The sequence below is a fragment of the Leuciscus leuciscus genome (genome assembly GCF_965113295.1).
Source record: "Leuciscus leuciscus genome assembly, chromosome: 23".
Taxonomy (NCBI): Eukaryota; Metazoa; Chordata; class Actinopteri; order Cypriniformes; family Leuciscidae; genus Leuciscus; species Leuciscus leuciscus.
Genome location: NC_138747.1, coordinates 33,208,573 through 33,228,380, shown reverse-complemented (window position 1 = coordinate 33,228,380; position 19,808 = coordinate 33,208,573). Strand labels below are relative to the sequence as shown.

Here is a 19,808-nt window from a genome sequence, read left to right as displayed (position 1 = left end):
ACGTCCCTCGTCGTCAACTGGAGCAAATTTAAACTTTACGCGCCTCTATCGTCACTTCCGCCATACGTACCTCACATCGTCACGTGTCATCACAAAAGCAGCGCGTGCGGCGCCCTCTACTGGACATGCGCAGTATGTGTCCACTGGTGCAGCGGGTTTTCAAACCCTCAACATCCTAAAGTTTAATGATTTATTTTCATGTATAAAGACCATAAAGACCCAATTAATACTGTTGAAAATTAATATTATAAATGTGTAAAAGATTTTGTTTTAATTACATTTCATCATTGCGTTTTTTCTAGTAATTTTTCTATTCATTTATTTATTGTTTGTTAATTATTGAATACAATGTATTAATGTATTATTTAAATCAAATTTCACTTATTTATTTTAATTCAACATATTTATTTAGTTTACATTTATTTGTATTTATTTACTTTAACATTTTACTCTGCATTTTTATTTCTATTTAGTTAAATCAAGTTTGAGTCATTTATTTAAATCATGTATTAAGAAATTTGTATTTATCTATTATTATTATGTCATTAAATTTTAATTTATTTATTTGAATAAAGTTATTTTTATTTTATTTTACTGTATTATTTATTTTTACACTGCTTTTCTCTAAACTGATCCCCTGATCAAATGCAGAAATCATCCAATTAATTTCTTGAACAAGTGAAATCTATTCATATTCTGTAATGCAACAGAGAAATATAGAAGTGCAACAAAAGCAATGCCTTTTACACTACAATTTAATTTTAAAGAGAGCTGAATAAAAACCTAATTAGAGCAGAATTGTGAAGGGAAAAGTTGATATAATAATAATAATTAAAAAAAGTAATTGATTACGAATCTTCAAACTAACGATCAAACGCGTTTCATTTTGAAATGCAGGCTGATGATTGGTTGGCTGGACGTTGACGTCAGAACTCCTTCCACAGCACTACTGTATCGTTTGTTATAATGTGCGTGTTCTGGTGAAAATATTTGAAATATAACCAGTGTGTGTGTGTGTGTGTGTGTGTGTGTGTGTGTGTGTGTGTGTGTGTGTGTGTGTGTGTGTGTGTGTGTGTGTGTGTGTGTGTGTGTGTGTGTGTGTGTGTGTGTGTGTGTGTGTGTGTGTGTGTGTGTGTGTTATTCAGTATAATCGCAAAGCAAAGACCCAAATAAGCAACGAATTCATAATTTCTGTTTCCCATAATTAAGCCTTGTTTTTTTCTTGTTCTGCATTGTGATAAACTATATTATAATTATAAACATTTCATTTGGCATCATGTAACAATTATATTCTGCTGAAATATGCGAAATGATTCGAGAAAAGATTCGTTCACTTTGATGAACGAGATTCAAAGATCCGAGTCAATAAAAAGATCCGAACTTCCCATTGCCATCAGGCGCTGCACTGAGACACCTAAAGGCGCGCCGCCGATGTAGTCTCCACACGCGTCAGTCAGCACGAGCACGAGCACAGAGATGTCATCGCAGGACTCTGATGAAAGCTACGATCTAGTGTTTAAAATAGTTCTAGTCGGAGATGTCGGAGTCGGGAAGACCTGTGTGGTCCAGCGCTTCAAGAGCGGAGTGTTCATGGAGAAACAGGGCAACACGATCGGCGTGGACTTCACCATGAAGACGCTGGAGATTCAGGGCAAACGGGTGAAGGTTCGTGACCTCCTGCTAGTCAGGGTAGTTATGATTATGCCTTATGGGTATAGAACTGTGGCATCTTTATGAACTCTGTAAGTTGCCCTCAGTAAAGTCGCAGAAATAGCGTCGCTGTTACTGTTGTTCACCGCAGACCTCGTTCCCGTGAAGCTTTCAGGAAATGTTGGATTAATGATGTTCTTCTTCTGTGAGGAATAATACATCAGCTTTATAATCATATTTGTGCCTGTTCCCGGTTTATACTCTTTCCTGTCGACGTTGACACTCATGACGTGGAGCGAATAAAAGCGAAACTCTGGGAAGTTTGTTGGTTTAGGGCTTAAAGTTGCGCAGTTACGCAATAACCACGATTATTGTTAAAGGGAAAGTTCAGCCACAAATTAACATTATCCCATAATTTACTCGCCCTCAAGCCATCCTTGTGTCTATGAGTAATCTCGTTTAGACAGTGTTTACTGCTTAAATTGTTAGTTCATCCCAAAAAATGTAATTTTCGATAAAAATAAAAAACTTAATAAACATAAAAAGCTCTTCCCAGCTTTATGACGCTGGAGTATTATGGTCTGTTATGATGACGGATGCACTTTTTTGTTCTTCAAAATCTCAGGCTCCATTCACTCCCATTATAAAGCTGGGAAGAGCCAGGATATTGTTTTTAATAAAACTCAGATTGTGTTTGAAAGAATAGAGTCATAAACACTAGGATGGCTTGAGGGAAAATAAATTATGGGAAAATTTACATTTTTGGGAGAACTATCCCTTTAAGCAGTAAATGATGTATAAACGAAATTGAATCCATTGGACTTTTAAAACTACATTTATATTCTGTTAAACCTGTTGGAATATCCAGAGTTGGGAGCATCTCGGAATCTGCTGATGAAAGACTGAATATGAAACGCCATGGATGAATATTTACGGAGTAATCCAGTATTTTGTAGAGTCAGAATGACAGAGAACAGGAAAGGCCTTCAGAAAGATGGCAGCATCATTAGTTATGTCTGTTTGTAACACCTGTCGACTTTAGACGTCCGTGTTGCTCATATACAGATCAAGCCAATGCTGACAGTTCATGAGGAAAACACTCACATCTCCCAATATAAGGGGGATTAATGGATGCACAGATTACTGTTCTGACAGGGATATTTGACTGATGTGTTCATGGTGGTTCAATGCATTCATTCGCTGCGTCTCATTGGCCGACTCAGTTCAGGCGTTGAGATTGCTGCGTCTCATTGGCCGACTCATTTCAGGCGTTGTGATCGCTGCGTCTCATTGGCCGACTCAGTTCAGGCGTTGTGATCGCTGCGTCTCATTGGCCGACTCAGTTCAGGCGTTGTGATCGCTGCGTCTCATTGGCCGACTCAGTTCAGGCGTTGAGATTGCTGCGTCTCATTGGCCGACTCAGTTCAGGCGTTGTGATCGCTGCGTCTCATTGGCCGACTCAGTTCAGGCGTTGTGATCGCTGCGTCTCATTGGCCGACTCATTTCAGGCGTTGAGATTGCTGCGTCTCATTGGCCGACTCAGTTCAGGCGTTGAGATTGCTGCGTCTCATTGGCCGACTCATTTCAGGCGTTGAGATTGCTGCGTCTCATTGGCCGACTCAGTTCAGGCGTTGAGATTGCTGCGTCTCATTGGCCGACTCAGTTCAGGCGTTGTGATCGCTGCGTCTCATTGGCCGACTCATTTCAGGCGTTGAGATTGCTGCGTCTCATTGGCCGACTCAGTTCAGGCGTTGTGATCGCTGCGTCTCATTGGCCGACTCAGTTCAGGCGTTGAGATTGCTGCGTCTCATTGGCCGACTCAGTTCAGGCGTTGTGATCGCTGCGTCTCATTGGCCGACTCAGTTCAGGCGTTGTGATCGCTACGTCTCATTGGCCGACTCAGTTCAGGCGTTGTGATCGCTGCGTCTCATTGGCCGACTCAGTTCAGGCGTTGTGATCGCTGCGTCTCATTGGCCGACTCAGTTCAGGCGTTGTGATCGCTGCGTCTCATTGGCCGACTCAGTTCAGGCGTTGTGATCGCTGCGTCTCATTGGCCGACTCAGTTCAGGCGTTGTGATCGCTGCGTCTCATTGGCCGACTCAGTTCAGGCGTTGTGATCGCTGCGTCTCATTGGCCGACTCAGTTCAGGCGTTGTGATCGCTGCGTCTCATTGGCCGACTCAGTTCAGGCGTTGTGATCGCTGCGTCTCATTGGCCGACTCAGTTCAGGCGTTGTGATAGCTGCGTCTCATTGGCCGACTCAGTTCAGGCGTTGTGATCGCTGCGTCTCATTGGCCGACTCAGTTCAGGCGTTGTGATCGCTGCGTCTCATTGGCCGACTCATTTCAGGCGTTGAGATTGCTGCGTCTCATTGGCCGACTCAGTTCAGGCCTTGTGATCGCTGCGTCTCATTGGCCGACTCAGTTCCGGCGTTGTTCACTGTGGTCTGAGATTATCAGCTGATTTCCTGCTGAGCTCTATGTGTAATGCACATCTGAAATTATTTAATGATAAAGTTCTGTAGGATTGCACACAGAGAAGCATGTCGTGGGTTTTCAGTGCTGATATCTAGAAAGCAGAAAGTGTCTGATGACCATCTAACAGTGACCGAGGCCACAGTTTTTTTTTCTCTCTTCAACCTAGAAATAAAGTTTGGTGCAAACCCGATTTTGAAAGACAGAAGCAGATTTCTGCAACAGTGCACTTTACATGTTTTACTAAAACACAGATTTTCTGTTCCTCAAAATGAGTTAAACAAGGAAATAACACTGTACTCAATAATAAAAAAATACAACTACATCACTTTAAAACCAAAAACGCCAGTTTCATGTAAATGAACAGACAAAACACATAAATATGTCTTTAGTTGAAACCGGTGTTGTGTAAATGGCCACTATCTGAGGGCCCTATTTTAACGATCTGAAACGCAAGTAACTTTGTGGGCGGATCCCGACGCAAATCTAAAATGTGTTGGTCTGAAGCAGCTTCATTACTCATAGGTGTGGTTTGGGCGTAACGTGAAATAAACCAATCAGAGCGTCATCTCACATTCCCTTTAAGAGCAGGAGCGCTTGTTCCATGGCGGATTGCTATTATAACGGCGGATTTGCCAGACGCACGCCAGGAGCGGTTCACAGCCGAGGAGACCGACGTTCTCGTCAGGGCCGTAAAACACAGAGAAGTGACATTGGGGATGGAGAAACACACCCAAATTAGCTTCGCTTAAACAGGATAATAATTTTTTATAATATATAATAAAAGTATAATAATTTGGGTAAATGTGTAAGCTAGATTTATGCCTATTCTTTCACATCTTCATGGACACCACAATGATTTCCCTCGTGTGGTAATATTTTTCCTTGTAATAATGTAGCTTTTGGTTTGCAAAAATGTGAACTGCTGCTTCTGTGTAGATGAGAGAAGCAAAGTGTATGTGTGTTGTGCACACGCTACATTATGGCCAAGCATGCACCCTTAAAATAGCCTCTGAATAACGCGCCACTGACTTTAGACGAGGTTTCTCCTGGTCTGTGCCGGAATTGTTTTCTGAAACTGCAAAATAGCACCAGGGAACGTTTGCGCCGGAACACGCCTCCTCTCTTCGCTGAACCGCCCCCGGGAGCGCTAGTTCATTCCCTAATTTACCGACGTGCGTCTGTGGAGGGAAAAGTCCGCTGTGCGTCGGGTGCAAAATAGGAATGATACATGCGTCGCTGTACAAAGTCAATTGTGCTGGGTGCAAGATAGGGCCCATAATATGAATTTAATTCAAAATAAACATGGCAAATTTCATCATTATAGTGCTGAGCTGGACATGACCAGTTCAATATTAAAATACTGAATCAATTTAGCCTGTGAATTGCTGTTCAGGAAAAGCACATTGAATCAAATTCTTCATTCTTTCAGTGTATGGTTCATCATTGTGCCAAAATGAGGAGCTGCAACAATGGAGAATACGAGAAAATAATCAACATTCAAGCAGGAAAACCTGTTCTAGTAGAGCCTGAAACAACAAGACTTAGTAAAAGAAAGAGCAGAATACGGCCTCTTTAAAGACACCTAATATAAAGTGTGTGTAGAGGCCAGTGGACGTATATCAGTGCATGAGTAGTAACTGTGAATACAGTGGTAACAGTGTGAGGATTGTGTGTTGTAGTTGCAGATCTGGGACACAGCCGGACAGGAGCGCTTCCGCACGATCACGCAGAGCTATTACCGGAGCGCGAACGGAGCCATCATCACGTATGACATCACAAACAGGGGCTCGTTCATGTCGGTGCCGCAGTGGATGGAGGACGTGAAGAAGTACGGCGGCTCCAACATCGTGCCTCTGCTGATCGGTGAGTGCAGAGACGACACCAGTGTGTGTGTGAGAACGGTGAAGTGTGTGTGAAGTGTGATGCGTGTCCATCGCGTGTCCTGGGATCGATGCCTGCAGTTCCTTTCCAGGAATATTTGGGCAGTCAGAAATGTAGGAGCTCCTTCTGATCAACTCTCCCGTAACTGGGCAATATTTGCCCCCTTAAATTCATTTACAGGGGCTTTTTTCCCCCCATCTTTTATGTCAAATTCTTAAACTTATATTTATGTAGATAAAATAATTTTATTTAAAGTTTTCAATATAAAGTTAATAAATTAAATTAATTACAGTCCCCCTGTAGTCAATCATTTTATCCCTTAAAACTCATCTTTGATCGAGTTTGAACTCAACACCCTTGCCTCATTTAGTATGCGTGGTTCTATGAATATGCAAATGAGCCCCGCCTCCACTCACTCACTCAGCTCAGAGATCCACTGGTTGACGATCACACGTTGATCTGATTGGTTACAAGGTAGTTTGTGACGTCAGAAACACCAGCGATTTCAAAGCGTGTGTTTGAGACTGTCTTTGGTTCACTGCAGTTTTAAGGAGGAAATACTCAGCAATGCTGTCGACTTATGAACTTACACATGGTTTGTCTTAAAGCAGATTAAAAAAATAATAGAAATTATATGAAAGCTGCCAGTAGGTGGCGACAAGTCACACACTGCGTCTGAAACCGCACACAGAGTAATACAACATTTGAATTAACTTCTAAATTTGGAATTTTAAGTTTTAAACGATCTAGAAGTTGCAGATAACAGAGAATGACCTGTTAAAGTAGCGTCATATGACCTCTTTAAATGATCTGTGTTGGTAAACTCTATCCTGTGTGATCCAGGGAATAAGTCGGACCTGCCGGACAAGCGCGAGGTCCCGTTCTCCGACGCGCAGCTCGTGGCTCGTCAGCTGGACTTCATCAGCGCCATCGAGACCTCCGCCAAACACTCGGACAACGTGGAGGCGGCGTTCATCACCATGGCCAGCGAGCTCATCCTGAGGCACGGAGGACCGGTGTTCACCGACAGCGTCACCGACAGCTTCAAGCTCAACAGCCGAGACCTGAGCGGTGCAGGCTGGGGCTGCGGATGCTGACGGCCAATCACACGCCGCCGTGACAGCGGACCCCAGGAACACAACTGTGAAGACGCTGGGTGGGAATACTTTGAGTGAAATTCTCACACTTCAAAATTATAACCACCCAAAATGTTTGTAATCCTAACAATTCGTCAGTCCACACTGAACGCAGAGCTACTGTGTGATCGCAGCCAATCAGAGCGGGAGGTTTAATGAGCAGTTATGTGTAGCAAGAATTTGGACCAATGAAATTTCAGGTGGGCGGGGCTAATAGAAATAGAAATGCGGATGACAGATTATCTCTCCGCCTTTATCATTCCCACAGGAATACTTCAGCCTCTTTTCCTGTCAAAATCAATTACATTTAAATGAATCTTCCTAATAGTTCCTAATCAGTGTGAGTTTCCTTTTCATCAGAAATCTCCTCTTCTACTGACCTTTGAATTCTATGCATGATATCAGTATCAGCAGCAGCTTCACACACACACACACACACACACACACACACTCACACTCACACACACACACACACACACACACACACACACACACACACACACACACACACACACACACACACACACACTCACTGATCTCACTCTCAGTCGCCATCTCACAGGACCATCAGTGGGACGTTTAAAGTTCAAGAAAGTGTATTAATAAAATATAATATATATATTTATATGAAATAATTTACAACACCGGCAAGCAACTAATGAATTGTGAATTTTATCACGTTTATTATGATGCAATGATCTCAATTTTAACAACGAAAAGTAACACACACACACACACACACACACACACACACACACACACACAGACACACACACAGGCACACACAGGCACACAGGCACACACACACACACACACACACACACAGTGATGCACGTGCAATAATAATGTGCGTAGATCTAATCTATTGTCTGAACATAAAATAACTTATTTTTGATCATAATATGGTCAGTTTTTTAATTAATATCGAAGACTACGCATGTGTAATGTGTTCAACAGTGTGTGTGTGTGTGTGTGTGTGTGTGTCTGGAGCTCGAGCGCAGTCACACTTCGACTGGACACATGTCTTTACTGTGGTAAACTGTGGTGAACGGGTCTGTCAGGTAAAGGACTTTAACAGGTTCCTGATGGTGTCTTCACTCGGGTCGTGTGCTGTCGTGTCTGAATGCTCGTGTTTTATAGCCGATTTTAAAAACCTTTTTGAACTGAGGCTTTGTAATGTCACGTGGGCATTGCTGTTTTATACATTTTGCATTCATTTCTTCATACCACAAAGCCTTGTAAAATGAATAATAATAAACTAGCTTTTTAAACATTTTTCTGATAACATTGTACTATTAAATGTGTGGAGAGACTCCACTGAATCATTAGGGAATGACATCAGTGTCTGTGATGAAGAACCAGAGCCGTTTATGTGTGTCTAATTCTCACACTGGTACTGAAATACATGAATAACTGTGTTTAAATCAAGATCTGTGTGTGTGTGTGTGTGTGTGTGTGTGTGTGTGTGTGTGTGTGTGTGTGTGTGTGTGTGTGTGTGTGTGTGTGTGTGTGTGTGTGTGTGTGTGTGTGTGTGTGTGTGTGTGTGTGTGTGTGTGTGTGTGTGTGTGTGTGTGTGTGTGTGTGTGTGTGTGTGTGTGTGGCAAAACTCTTCAGTCTCACAGATGTGTAGTTTGGATTGTTTTGCTCTTTCGTTGTACAGAAGTGTTGATGAAGAGTGTGTTTATAGTGTTGATGAAGAGTGTGTTTAACACATGTCAGATGTACTTGAATGAAGAGTGTGTTTAATGATGTACTTGAAGGTAAATCATATTGCGGGAGGATTTTTAAGAGAAATGATAGTGCCTTTTAAAGCAGTTTGTAATGTCATGTTATATTTCTATGCAGTTGTTTTTGGTCAGTCGAATGTTTTGAGAGACAATCAATTTGTTTTTGGTGAAAATTTGTTATATTATTTTATCAATAAAACTATCACAGCATATCTTGTATATATAAGACTTTAAGAATGTACCAGAGAATTATGATTTTTGTTAAAACTGTTTAATGACATTAAAATAATGTGGAAAAGTTAGAATGGTCACGAATGTAAAAACAAACAAACAAACAAACAAAACGGCCTTAAAGTTCATAGTACACATTTATTTACAAGTGACAAAAATGCAACTATTTGTCAACCTTTAATAAACTACCAGGATGCATTATTATACTTCTGAACAGTTGTTTAACTGTATATTGGAGGCGCAAATCTTAAATTCAAAAACAAACGTTCAAGTAAATGGCTTTTATTTTCTACAAGGATGTTCGTCTCAGTGCAAATCTCACCAGAATGTTACAATGTAACAGTAACCAGTAAATATATAATATATATATGTGTGTGTGTATGTATGTATATATATAGTATGTAACAATTACTAAAACTGGCACAATGAAGATAATACAGAACATATTGATTTAATATAAAGTATTACACAGACAATTCCACGTAAATGGTAGACGTGTGACGGTGAAAGCCTCCAGTGAGTTACTGTAATCTGATTTAACACTGAACTCTGGGAAATAACAGAAGTACTAATGCTCTCTATAAAACAGCTGTGCTATGGAAGTTTGTTCACACCAACAAACAAAAATAAAGGTATTTGCGACTGTTTCTCTCACAATTCTGCCTTTTTTCTGAAGAGTTGTGAGATAAAAAGTCGCATTTACCTTTTAATTTGTTTATTTTTTGCATGCTTCAATGCCTCGCAGTTGATCTAATGTGTGTGTGTAGAGCGAGAACGGTGTGTTTCCCGACCCTGATCACAGCGTATGAAGTCTGACCAGACGAAACACTCAAACACGTTACAGTTAAAATGACATCAGAGATGCTCGGATCTGTCGGATCGCTGCTGTTTGCTCACTTGTGCTTGTTATAAATGTAAAGGATGTGGACTCTGGATATCAAGAACCGTGTTTTTGAGAGCGTTACAGTTAAAACGGGATCAGTGATGCTCAGATCTGTCGGATCGCTGCTGTTCCTCGTGTGTGTGTGCTCTCCTGATGTCTAGCGCTCGCTCCCGAACTCTTCCATCTGGAAGATGAGCTGCACCGCGGCGTCCACGTCAGGCACGATGCTCTCGGGCTCCACCAGCGCCGGGTCGAAGCAGAAGTCTCTGTGCCCGTGGAACACCGTCTCCGTGACGCTCCGGCCGGCGTCTCTGGGGAGCTCCAGGTGAGGGTTATACACACCTGTGCACACCAGGATGGACTTGCAGGAGGTTGCGGATGGTGACGCGAGCTCACTCTCCCAGCCGTTACTCTCCGAGTCCGAGTCCCGAGGGATGGTTCCGGATCCCGATCCCACGTTGGCCACGGCTCGGCTCTTGCGCGCCACACGCTCCTCCAGGTACCGGTTGTAGAGATTGGCACCGTAGATGTCAGTCATCAGGTTGTCCCTAAAGGGTTAACAACAACACAGTTCATTAATTCTTCACGTGTCACATTTTTATATTTCAATGAAATTAATGTTTCATTATTATTATAATTATTAATACATTGTGTCACAATATATAGAAATACAAAAATGCATCAATATGTGTTGTGTATAGTTCACCCAAAATTAACATTTCTGTTTGAGAAGAAATGTAAGTTTACAGAGTTTTAGTGTCAGTTCTACATTAAACTACTATATATAATGTTGAATATAATGTATAATAATGCAATGGGGAATATGTGTGTGTCCTGATAATGTCAGGTTTGTCCCTAAAGGCATTTAAAGGGTTAACAACAACATGGTTCATGAATGCTTTAACCCTCTGCTGCTCTTCAACAGCACAAACAGTTTTTTTTATTATTTCAATTAAATGAATGTACTATAGGCCTATTTTAGTTTTTTGATTTAATATTTTGTATTTTTAGGGGATTTTATGGTAGCAAAATAATATTTAGGCTGTATTTATAATCCATTTATTCACTTTTTGAGCATAGACCTGAAAATAACATTTCCAAATTAAGCCAAATTATAATTATTTTCCAAATGAAAGTGTGGTAAAGCTTGAATAGAGCAGCGGTTCTCAGCCTTTTCCTCCACTAGTCCGAGTGGGATCGGGCATATCGGCGGGCTGTGACTAGCAGAGCATTCATGTAGTTTGTTAGTTAAATATGAGGCGATCTAGCGTTGAAATGTGTTGTTTTTGAAATAAAGTGATGAAAGTGCGCGTTGCCGCGGCGATCAGTGGCACGGACGCGGTGTTCTCTTGTGGCTCGCGCACAGTCTTCACTCGGACGCGCGCTTCAATCCGTTGCGGAGACTCTCTATTCGTTCCGATGAAATCTCAAAACGCACACAAACGTGTCCCTGCCTGATATACAACCACTGATAAACATAATCGGTACACACCAGAACCGCCGGATCTATGCATTTATTCACGTGACAATTCTCCACACTAACAACATTAGATCTCATTTATGGGGGCGGTTTCAGATCATCTCTACATCACACACCCCATCGCCAAATCATAGGAAACTTCGGTTAAGACAGTTGTATTCATCTTAACAATACACAATAAATCAATATACAGAAAAACAGATTTCTAAAATAAGGGATGGGCCACAAAACTGAACAGGTGATGTGGTGTAATACTGAGTTACTGTAAGAATCTGTTCCAGCGGGTGGAGTTTACTGTACTGGATATTACACATCACCCATTACACATCACCTGAGCATTACACATCACCCATTACACATCACCTGAGCATTACACATCACCTATTACACATCACCTGAATATTACACATCACCTATTACACATCACCTGAATATTACACATCACCTATTACACATCACCTGAATATTACACATCACCTATTACACATCACCTGAATATTACACATCACCTTTTACACATCACCTATTACACATCACCTGAATATTACACATCACCTATTACACATCACCTATTACACATCACCTGAATATTACACATCACCTATTACACATCAGCTGAGTATACTCCTTTACCTTGACCTGAATATTACATCCAAATATTATTGTTGTGTAATCCGCATATTGTTGTGTACAGTTGTTCACAGGAGCTGAATATTACAACGACTGCGAAAGTGTGCACGAATTAATTTGTTCACTGTCACCTTGTACATATTTTCTGTATAGTTCTATTTTGTTAATTAATTTTGCATTCTATTTAGTCTTTCTCGTGTGTCCCTATTTTTGCTGCGTCCTGAAGCGGGTACGGACTGAGCAACCACAGCTCCTGTATGCTCGCAGATCTGGGGTTTAATGTCGTGGTTCAGAAAACCCATCAAGATGTTTATTATGCTTGAATACACGTATATATTATATGTCTCATAGCATATATAGGCCTCTTAAACACGGCTCCTGGAAACTTCTGTCGGCTCTATGTGAATATGAAGGCCCAAAACCTCTTATAGAAATATTGTCACATGGTTTTATTTATTTGAGCCACTCTTTGAGTGGTTACAACTTATTTTCTATAAGTTGAAGAGTAAATTTTAAAACACTGCCTAAATTCTAAATGATCCAACAAAGTGGGTCTAGAGAGAACGATTTTTTATTTAACTTTTGTTTAGCATTTTAACTGATTATTTTATTATATAAACATCAACCTCTCAACTTGGTGCTCTAGTGGAAGCGTTTGGAACTGCAGCCGAACAACATCTCACTGAACACTCATTTTATCAGATATCAGACTCACAATTAGAACACAACTTGTTTCACTTCAGCAATAATCTCCCAAGAGTCTTCTTTAAATAGAGAACAAACTAAAGTCTGCAAAGCATTCAAGATTTATGAGAGTTTAAGTTAGAAGTCAAAGTTCCCTGTACGACATATTTAAAAAAAATTTCCTTCAAAAAATTTTTCATTCCTTAAAAACAGCTTGAATGTAACTGGAGTGTGTGTGTCACTCACCCGATTGCATACAGCGATGTGATTGGCTGCCTCCAGCCTCGCTCGGACGCCTGCTCTCTGATGAGAAATTCTGCGTAGTGATAGGTCAGTTCACTGGGCTTCCCCATCAGGGCCTCGTACTTCAGATCCTGACCCGTGATCTTCTTATAGATGCTCTCCAGACACACCATGAACGTGCCGTGACCGAACCTGTGGACGGGAATCTCGTTTATTAATGGCCAGACTCACGCACTCACTGCTGTTTAAGAGCACATATTCTGCTGTTTCCATCTGTGTTTAGTGTGTAATGTTGCTGTGTGATCATGAAAAAGCTCCAGTTATCCTCTATATCAGTGTCAGTGTTTCTGAACTCCTGAAAAGTTTCTTCCGGGAACGAACACTTCACAATATTCCTCATTTACAGTTTGAAAAAAAAAACTAAAGCTAAAGTCAAGGTAAACAGCTGTTTATATTGTGAATTGAAACACAAATATTGTTACTCTATTGTTCTATTGTTACTGAGAAACAGCTGATTGAATTATGCAAATATATAAATCACAGCTGATTCCCATCTAGGAAACACACTCAGGTGTTGAGGTTCTTTCAATCGCATGACCATATGGTATAAAAGAGGACCTTTTGGGCTGATCTCTTGTGGAAAGGGAACAATATAGAGCAACAAAAGAGAGAAAGAAAAATGTCTGCACTAGGTAGAGGAAGACGTGTACCAGGACAAGGGAGAGGAGTGGGACAAGGGCAAGGGCGAGGAGTGGGACAAGGGCAAGGGAGAGGAGTAGGACAGGGGCAAGGGAGAGGAGTGGGACAAGGGCAAGGGAGAGGAGTGGGACAAGGACAAGGGAGAGGAGTGGGACAAGGGCAAGGGCGAGGTGTGGGACAAGGGCAAGGGAGAGGAGTAGGACAGGGGCAAGGGAGAGGAGTGGGACAAGGACAAGGGCAAGGGAGAGGAGTGGGACAAGGGCAAGGGAGAGGAGTGGGACAAGGGCAAGGGAGAGGAGTGGGACAAGGACATGGGCAAGGGAGAGGAGTGGGGCAAGGGCGAGGAGTGGGGCAAGGGCGAGGAGTGGGGCAAGGGCGAGGAGTGGGGCAAGGGCGAGGAGTGGGGCAAGGGAGAGGAGTGGGACAGGGGCAAGGGAGAGGAGTGGGACAGGGGCAAGGGAGAGGAGTGGGGCAAGGGAGAGGAGTGGGACAAGGGCAAGGGAGAGGAGTGGGAGTGGGACTGGGACAAGGGCAAGGGAGAGGAGTGGGACAAGGGCAAGGGAGAGGAGTGGGACAAGGGCAAGGGAGAGGAGTGGGACAAGGGCAAGGGCGAGGAGTGGGACAAGGGTAAGAAGTGGGACAAGGGCAAGGGCGAGGAGTGGGACAAGGGCAAGGGAGAGGAGTGGGACAAGGGCAAGGGAGAGGAGTGGGACAAGGGCAAGGGAGAGGAGTGGGACAAGGGCAAGGGAGAGGAGTGAGACTGGGACAAGGGCAAGGGAGAGGAGTGGGACTGGGACAAGGGCAAGGGAGAGGAGTGGGACAAGGGCAAGGGAGAGGAGTGGGACAAGGGCAAGGGCGAGGAGTGGGACAAGGACAAAGGCAAGGGCGATGAGTAGGACAAGGACAAGGGAGAGGAGTAGGACAAGGACAAGGGCAAGGGAGAGGAGTGGGACAAGGACAAGGGCAAGGGAGAGGAGTGGGACAAGGGCAAGGGAGAGGAGTTAGAATGCGTGGTGGCGCTCAAAGAAGGGCCAGAGCTAGGGTAACTAATGAAATAAGAGCTACTATAATAGACCATAGCCGCTTGCCGACCGGAGGAACCTTTTCACAGTTCCTAGAACTATTGGCTAAAGTACCCGGATGTCGGCGTGTTCGCACCGCAGGAACTAGGAACGATTTTAGTTCTAGGAACTCCATTTGGAGGAACTAATTTAGGTCCTACTTCAGAGTAGGGTCTAAACCAGCGCTATAGGAACTACCCGTGACGTTAGTGTACGCTGATTGACCGAACGCACGCGGAACACCAGCACCCGCCATTTTTAAAACAGCTGGAATGTAAACACACAGATTATAGCCTATATATTTACTCCATAAACTAACTATACAAACATGTAAAACAGTGATAGATGGGTCTCTAAACCTTTATGCTGAAGAGAAAATCCAACGCAACTTTGAGGGGACCAAGCCAAACATGATTATGTTTATCTGCCCAGCTAGCAACACTGGACATCAAACACACAGCATAGGCTAGTAATAACCTTTTTTTCATATACTGTCAACTTTCTATAACAGTTCTATCTAATAACATATTAAACAGTACTGTTAGACAGATCGCTAACTAATAAACACAGAGAATGCGAGCATTGTTTGCTCTGGCGTTCTCAGCGCCGCCAAAATAAAGGTCCGTCGCGCCGTCAAAATAAAAGTCGCCGTGCTTGCGTCACTCCCTTACCCCTCCTACCAGTTCCTATGGCCACTTGGCCAGTGCGAACGCAAACAGCAAAACCGAGTTTGGGGAAGAGTAGTTCTTAGAACTGTTTGGAAGTGGACAGTTCCTAGAACTAAGTTCCTGTAACTACTTGGTCGGAAAGCGGCTCATGTCATAAACCACGGGCTATCATACAGAGAGGCTGGTGAACGAGTACAGCCAAATCTCAGCCGGGACACGGTGGCATCAATTGTTTGGATTTTTAGAGAAACCAACAGGTAGGATATTGCTTAATTTTACCATGTATTACAGTGACTGCGTGCCTCCGGTCTCTAACATGTAACTGTATTTTGTCCCTCTAAGGATTCAACGTCTACCTCCCTCAGGGGGCAGAGGAAAGCTCCTGAATAAAGAACAGGAACTTGCTATTGTCAACATGGTGATTGCTGACAATGAAATTAAACTGAAGGACATTCAGTCCAGAGTTGTAGAGGACAACCTTGTCTTTAGGAACATTGCAGCAATCAGCACAACACAGAGTCCACGAACAATTATACAAAGTTCCTTTTGAAAGAAACGGTGAGCGCATCAAAGAACTCCATCACCAAAACGTCCAGGTAAGGTTACGCAATACAGTCATTACTGTACTATACATTGTGTGTTTTGCAGTAAACTACTCTATAAACTTGGAGTACATTAGGACATACAGTAGATATACAGCAAAGCATTTACATACACTGTGTCTGATTACTTTCAGAGAGTAATGGAGTTGGAGGCCAATCAAGTCCCACATGTAATGATCTACGTTGATGAGGCTGGCTTTAACTTAGCGAAAAGGCGTCGGCGTGGAAGAAACATAATTGGCAAAAGGGCCACAGTTACTGTGCCGGGCCAGAGAGGAGCCAACATCACCATGTGCGCCGCAATCTCCAACGATGGTGCACTCCTGCATAAATGTGAGATTGGCCCCTACAACACCAACCGCCTTCTCCTGTTTTTAGAAGACCTGCACGTAAGACTTGTGCCAGAGGTAGAAAGGGGACAGGTGAGAGACCACTTGCCAAAATACGTGATCACATGGGACAATGTGGCATTCCACCATTCCCGTGCAGTCACAGCATGGTCTGACGCCCATCCTAGGATGATGTCCCTTTTCCTTGCTCCTTACTCTCCTTTCCTCAACCCCATTGAAGAGTTTTTCTCATCCTGGAGATGGAAGGTTTTTGACCATCATCCACAGGACCAAATGTCCCTCCTGGATGCAATGGATGCTGCATGCCAAGACATCACAGCTGAACACTGCCAGGGGTGGATAAGGCATGCCAAAAGATTCTTCCCATGATGCCTTGCCAAAGAAGATATCAGGTGTGATGTGGATGAGAACATGTGGCCAAATGCAGAAGACCGGGCAGATTAGAAGATTACTCTTTTTTTTTTTCTTTTTTTTTTTTGGTGCTTTTTCTGTTCGTATATTTTGTATTTTCACATAATAAATGGCAGCTATATTGCATATTTATGTTATCTTGCAGTAATGTCCTTTTGCAAATAATGTCTTTATTGCAGCAATTCTGTCTCTGTCTTCATTTTTTCATTAACCGTACATCTATAAAGCATCTGAGATGGGTCTTTTTTTATTGAATTTCTGCAGCAAAACACCTAAACCCAACAAAACAAAACTGTAGAGAGGCTTCAGAAGAAACTGCAGTGCAAAACACAATCTGTGATCAGTACAATATACTGTCTGTGGTATAAGGGCATACCTGACACATAAAATAATGCAGTTTCTGTAATTCCATCTGATGTTAGTGTTTTTATGACATTGTGCAATGATTGACTAAATCTTCCTGTTGGACGAGAACATATGTTAGTGTTTTGAAAAATTATTTGATTTTGAATAATTCATACGCAGAATAAAGGGGCGGGGCCTGGTTGAGTTAGTAGTGTTAAACTGGCAGGTGTGTGTGAGTGAGTGTGTGTGAGAGAGTGAGTGAGTGAGTGAGTGAGTGAGTGAGTGTGTGTGTGTGTGTGTGTGTGTGTGTGTGTGTGTGTGTGTGTGTGTGTGTGTGTGTGTGTGTGTGTGTGTGTGTGTGTGTGTGTGTGTGTGTGTGTGTGTGTGTGTGTGTGTGTGTGTGTGTGTGTGTGTGCGCGTGTGTGTGTGTACCTGGGCGAGTGCGCCTCCGCCATCCACATCAGGTCCATGTTGCAGGCCAGCAGTGGCAGGTGTGTGTGTGTGTGCCGGGTCTCGTATGAACCGCTCAGATTCCCACTCGTCAGAAGAACGTCGACGATCAGCTGTAAGTTCGTTTCCCACCGGATCGGCTCGCCGAACAGAACCACAGCTACACACAACACACACACACACACACACACACACACACACACACACACACACACACACACACACACACACACACACACACACACACACACAAGCCAACACTGTTATTCATTTTATTATATTGCATCATTGCTTTGTTTTTCTTTTATAATATAAGTTCCAGTTAAATACATGTGAACATTTCTACTGTCATGTGCAGCTCAGTGAAGAATGACTGACCCAGAAACATATGAAGGAGCGAATAAAACAGAGCGATCCTTTAACCTGACGATTAATGTGTTTGAGTTGAGTGTGTGTGTATTAAGGGTGTCACGATTCTCCAAATCCTCGATTCGATTACATTTTCGATTCTAAAGTCACGGTTCGATTCGATTCTCGATAAAAAAAATTTTTTAAAGCACAAGCTATGCCATTTTTAGACTTATGCAATATAATAATATCTGACCTTTGTTCGCAATGTACCACACACTACATTGTCAAATTTAAAAAGTTTATTAACAACATAATGTAACAATAACTTATATATTCAGTCAATTGGAAACTTAAACAATATAACCTATTACCTATTATAGTCCTGGGGCTCCCTGGACTCCTCAGAGCAGTCACAGGCGAATAGCACAGCGTTTTAAATTGGGTTCCCACAGCGTTTGCAACGCAGTACGAGAGAACGTTCTCGTAAGGGAACGTAGGCTACTTGGTTACTTGTGTAACCTCGGTTCCGTTAGAGATAAGGGAACGAGTTCTGCGTTGCCTTGCCGTGCTATTTCGCTCATATCAGGTACTTCGCTTCAGTCGATTTAAACCTAAAGTCCTTTGGCGAGTTTTCTCTGAATTTATACACTTCAGCCGCGTCCAAATTGGCGCGCTCGAGGTTGGCAGGGCGCCAAGCGCTCAGTTGCCGCAGCACAGCCAATCAGCTCGCTCAGACGAGATATGATGCTCTCGCTGTGCAGCTGCAATGCGTTTTAAAATAAAGGCTTCAATATTCTCGAGAAAAGGAGTTTTACCTATTACAGGCAAGCCGAGCTAACGTGACATATGGGGCGTGGCAGCATCGACGATTCCATTTTTTGATTCGATAATCGAGATTGAGCATTAATTTCGATCGATTTTGATTTAAAATCGAAATCGTGACACCCTTAGTGTGTATGGTTGAGTTGAACATGTGTGTGTGTTTGAACGTGTGTATGGTTGAGCAGGAACATCTCACCTTCGACCCTGGGCAGGGTCACCAGAGGAGAAGACTGAAACAACAGCACATCATCAGTTAGACACATCATAAAAACACCAGACTATAAAAGTGCAAACCATCTGAAATCCTTCAAGGGGGGGTTGAGTATGATTTCTCTTTTCTAACTTTAGTTAGTGTGTACTGTTTCTGTTTGAGCATAAACAACATGTTTGATCAAAACTCCAGTAAAAACAGCTTTGTCTGTGTGAATATAGAGTCAAATGTAATTTATTCTTGAATTTTTGTAAAAAAAAAAAAATTTTGATCAATCGAATGCATCCTAAAAGTATTTTAAGTAAATAAAAGTATTCATTTCTTCAAAAAAAAAAAAAGTCTTGAGCATTTTTTCAATTATGAATTGCATCAAACTGAATAAAATTGTGACAGATTCAGATTTCATGATGCAGCGTTTCATTAGTAGAGAATTAAAATGGCAGTAAATGTTTCTCAGACGTGTGTGAGTGGTGTGTGTAGTGAGTGGTGTGTGTGTGTGTGTGTGTGTGTGTGTGTGTGTGTGTGTGTGTGTGTGTGTGTGTGTGTGTGTGTGTGTGTGTGTGTGTGTGTGTGTGTGTGTGTGTGTGTGTGTGTGTGTGTGTGTGTGTGTGCGTGTGTGTGTGTGTGTATTGAGTGGTGTGTGTGCAGTGTGTGTGTGTGTGTGTGTATAGTGAGTGGTGTGTGTGTGTGTGTGTGTGTGTGTGTGTGTGTGTGTGTGTGTGTGTGTGTGTTGTGTGTGTGTGTGTGTGTATTGAGTGGTGTGTGTGCAGTGTGTGTGTGTGTGTGTGTATAGTGAGTGGTGTGTGTGTGATCTGGG

The 19,808-nt window shown here is 42.6% G+C and overlaps 3 protein-coding genes across 3 annotated transcripts in view; 2 read left to right on the top strand and 1 right to left on the bottom strand.

Moving 5' to 3' along the window:
- Positions 1–19,808, bottom strand: part of nuf2 (UF2 component of NDC80 kinetochore complex) — a 52,051-nt gene that overhangs the window by 23,890 nt on the left and 8,353 nt on the right. The window contains exon 5 of the mRNA XM_082155075.1: positions 18,977–19,010. Coding sequence (XP_082011201.1) covers positions 18,977–19,010 — 34 coding nt within the window. The remainder of the gene's footprint in view (positions 1–18,976; positions 19,011–19,808) is intronic.
- rab43 (RAB43, member RAS oncogene family) lies at positions 618–9,466 on the top strand. The gene is made up of 3 exons (XM_082155072.1): positions 618–1,665; positions 5,806–5,989; positions 6,851–9,466. The coding sequence occupies exons 1-3, from the start codon at positions 1,477–1,479 to the stop codon at positions 7,102–7,104; spliced, it is 627 nt and encodes a 208-aa protein (XP_082011198.1). The 5' UTR covers positions 618–1,476; the 3' UTR covers positions 7,105–9,466.
- On the top strand, positions 13,223–14,694 carry LOC309487420 (uncharacterized protein). The gene is made up of 2 exons (XM_082155074.1): positions 13,223–13,592; positions 13,918–14,694. Exon 2 carries the CDS (start codon positions 14,032–14,034, stop codon positions 14,476–14,478), a length of 447 nt encoding a protein of 148 aa, XP_082011200.1. The 5' UTR covers positions 13,223–13,592; positions 13,918–14,031; the 3' UTR covers positions 14,479–14,694.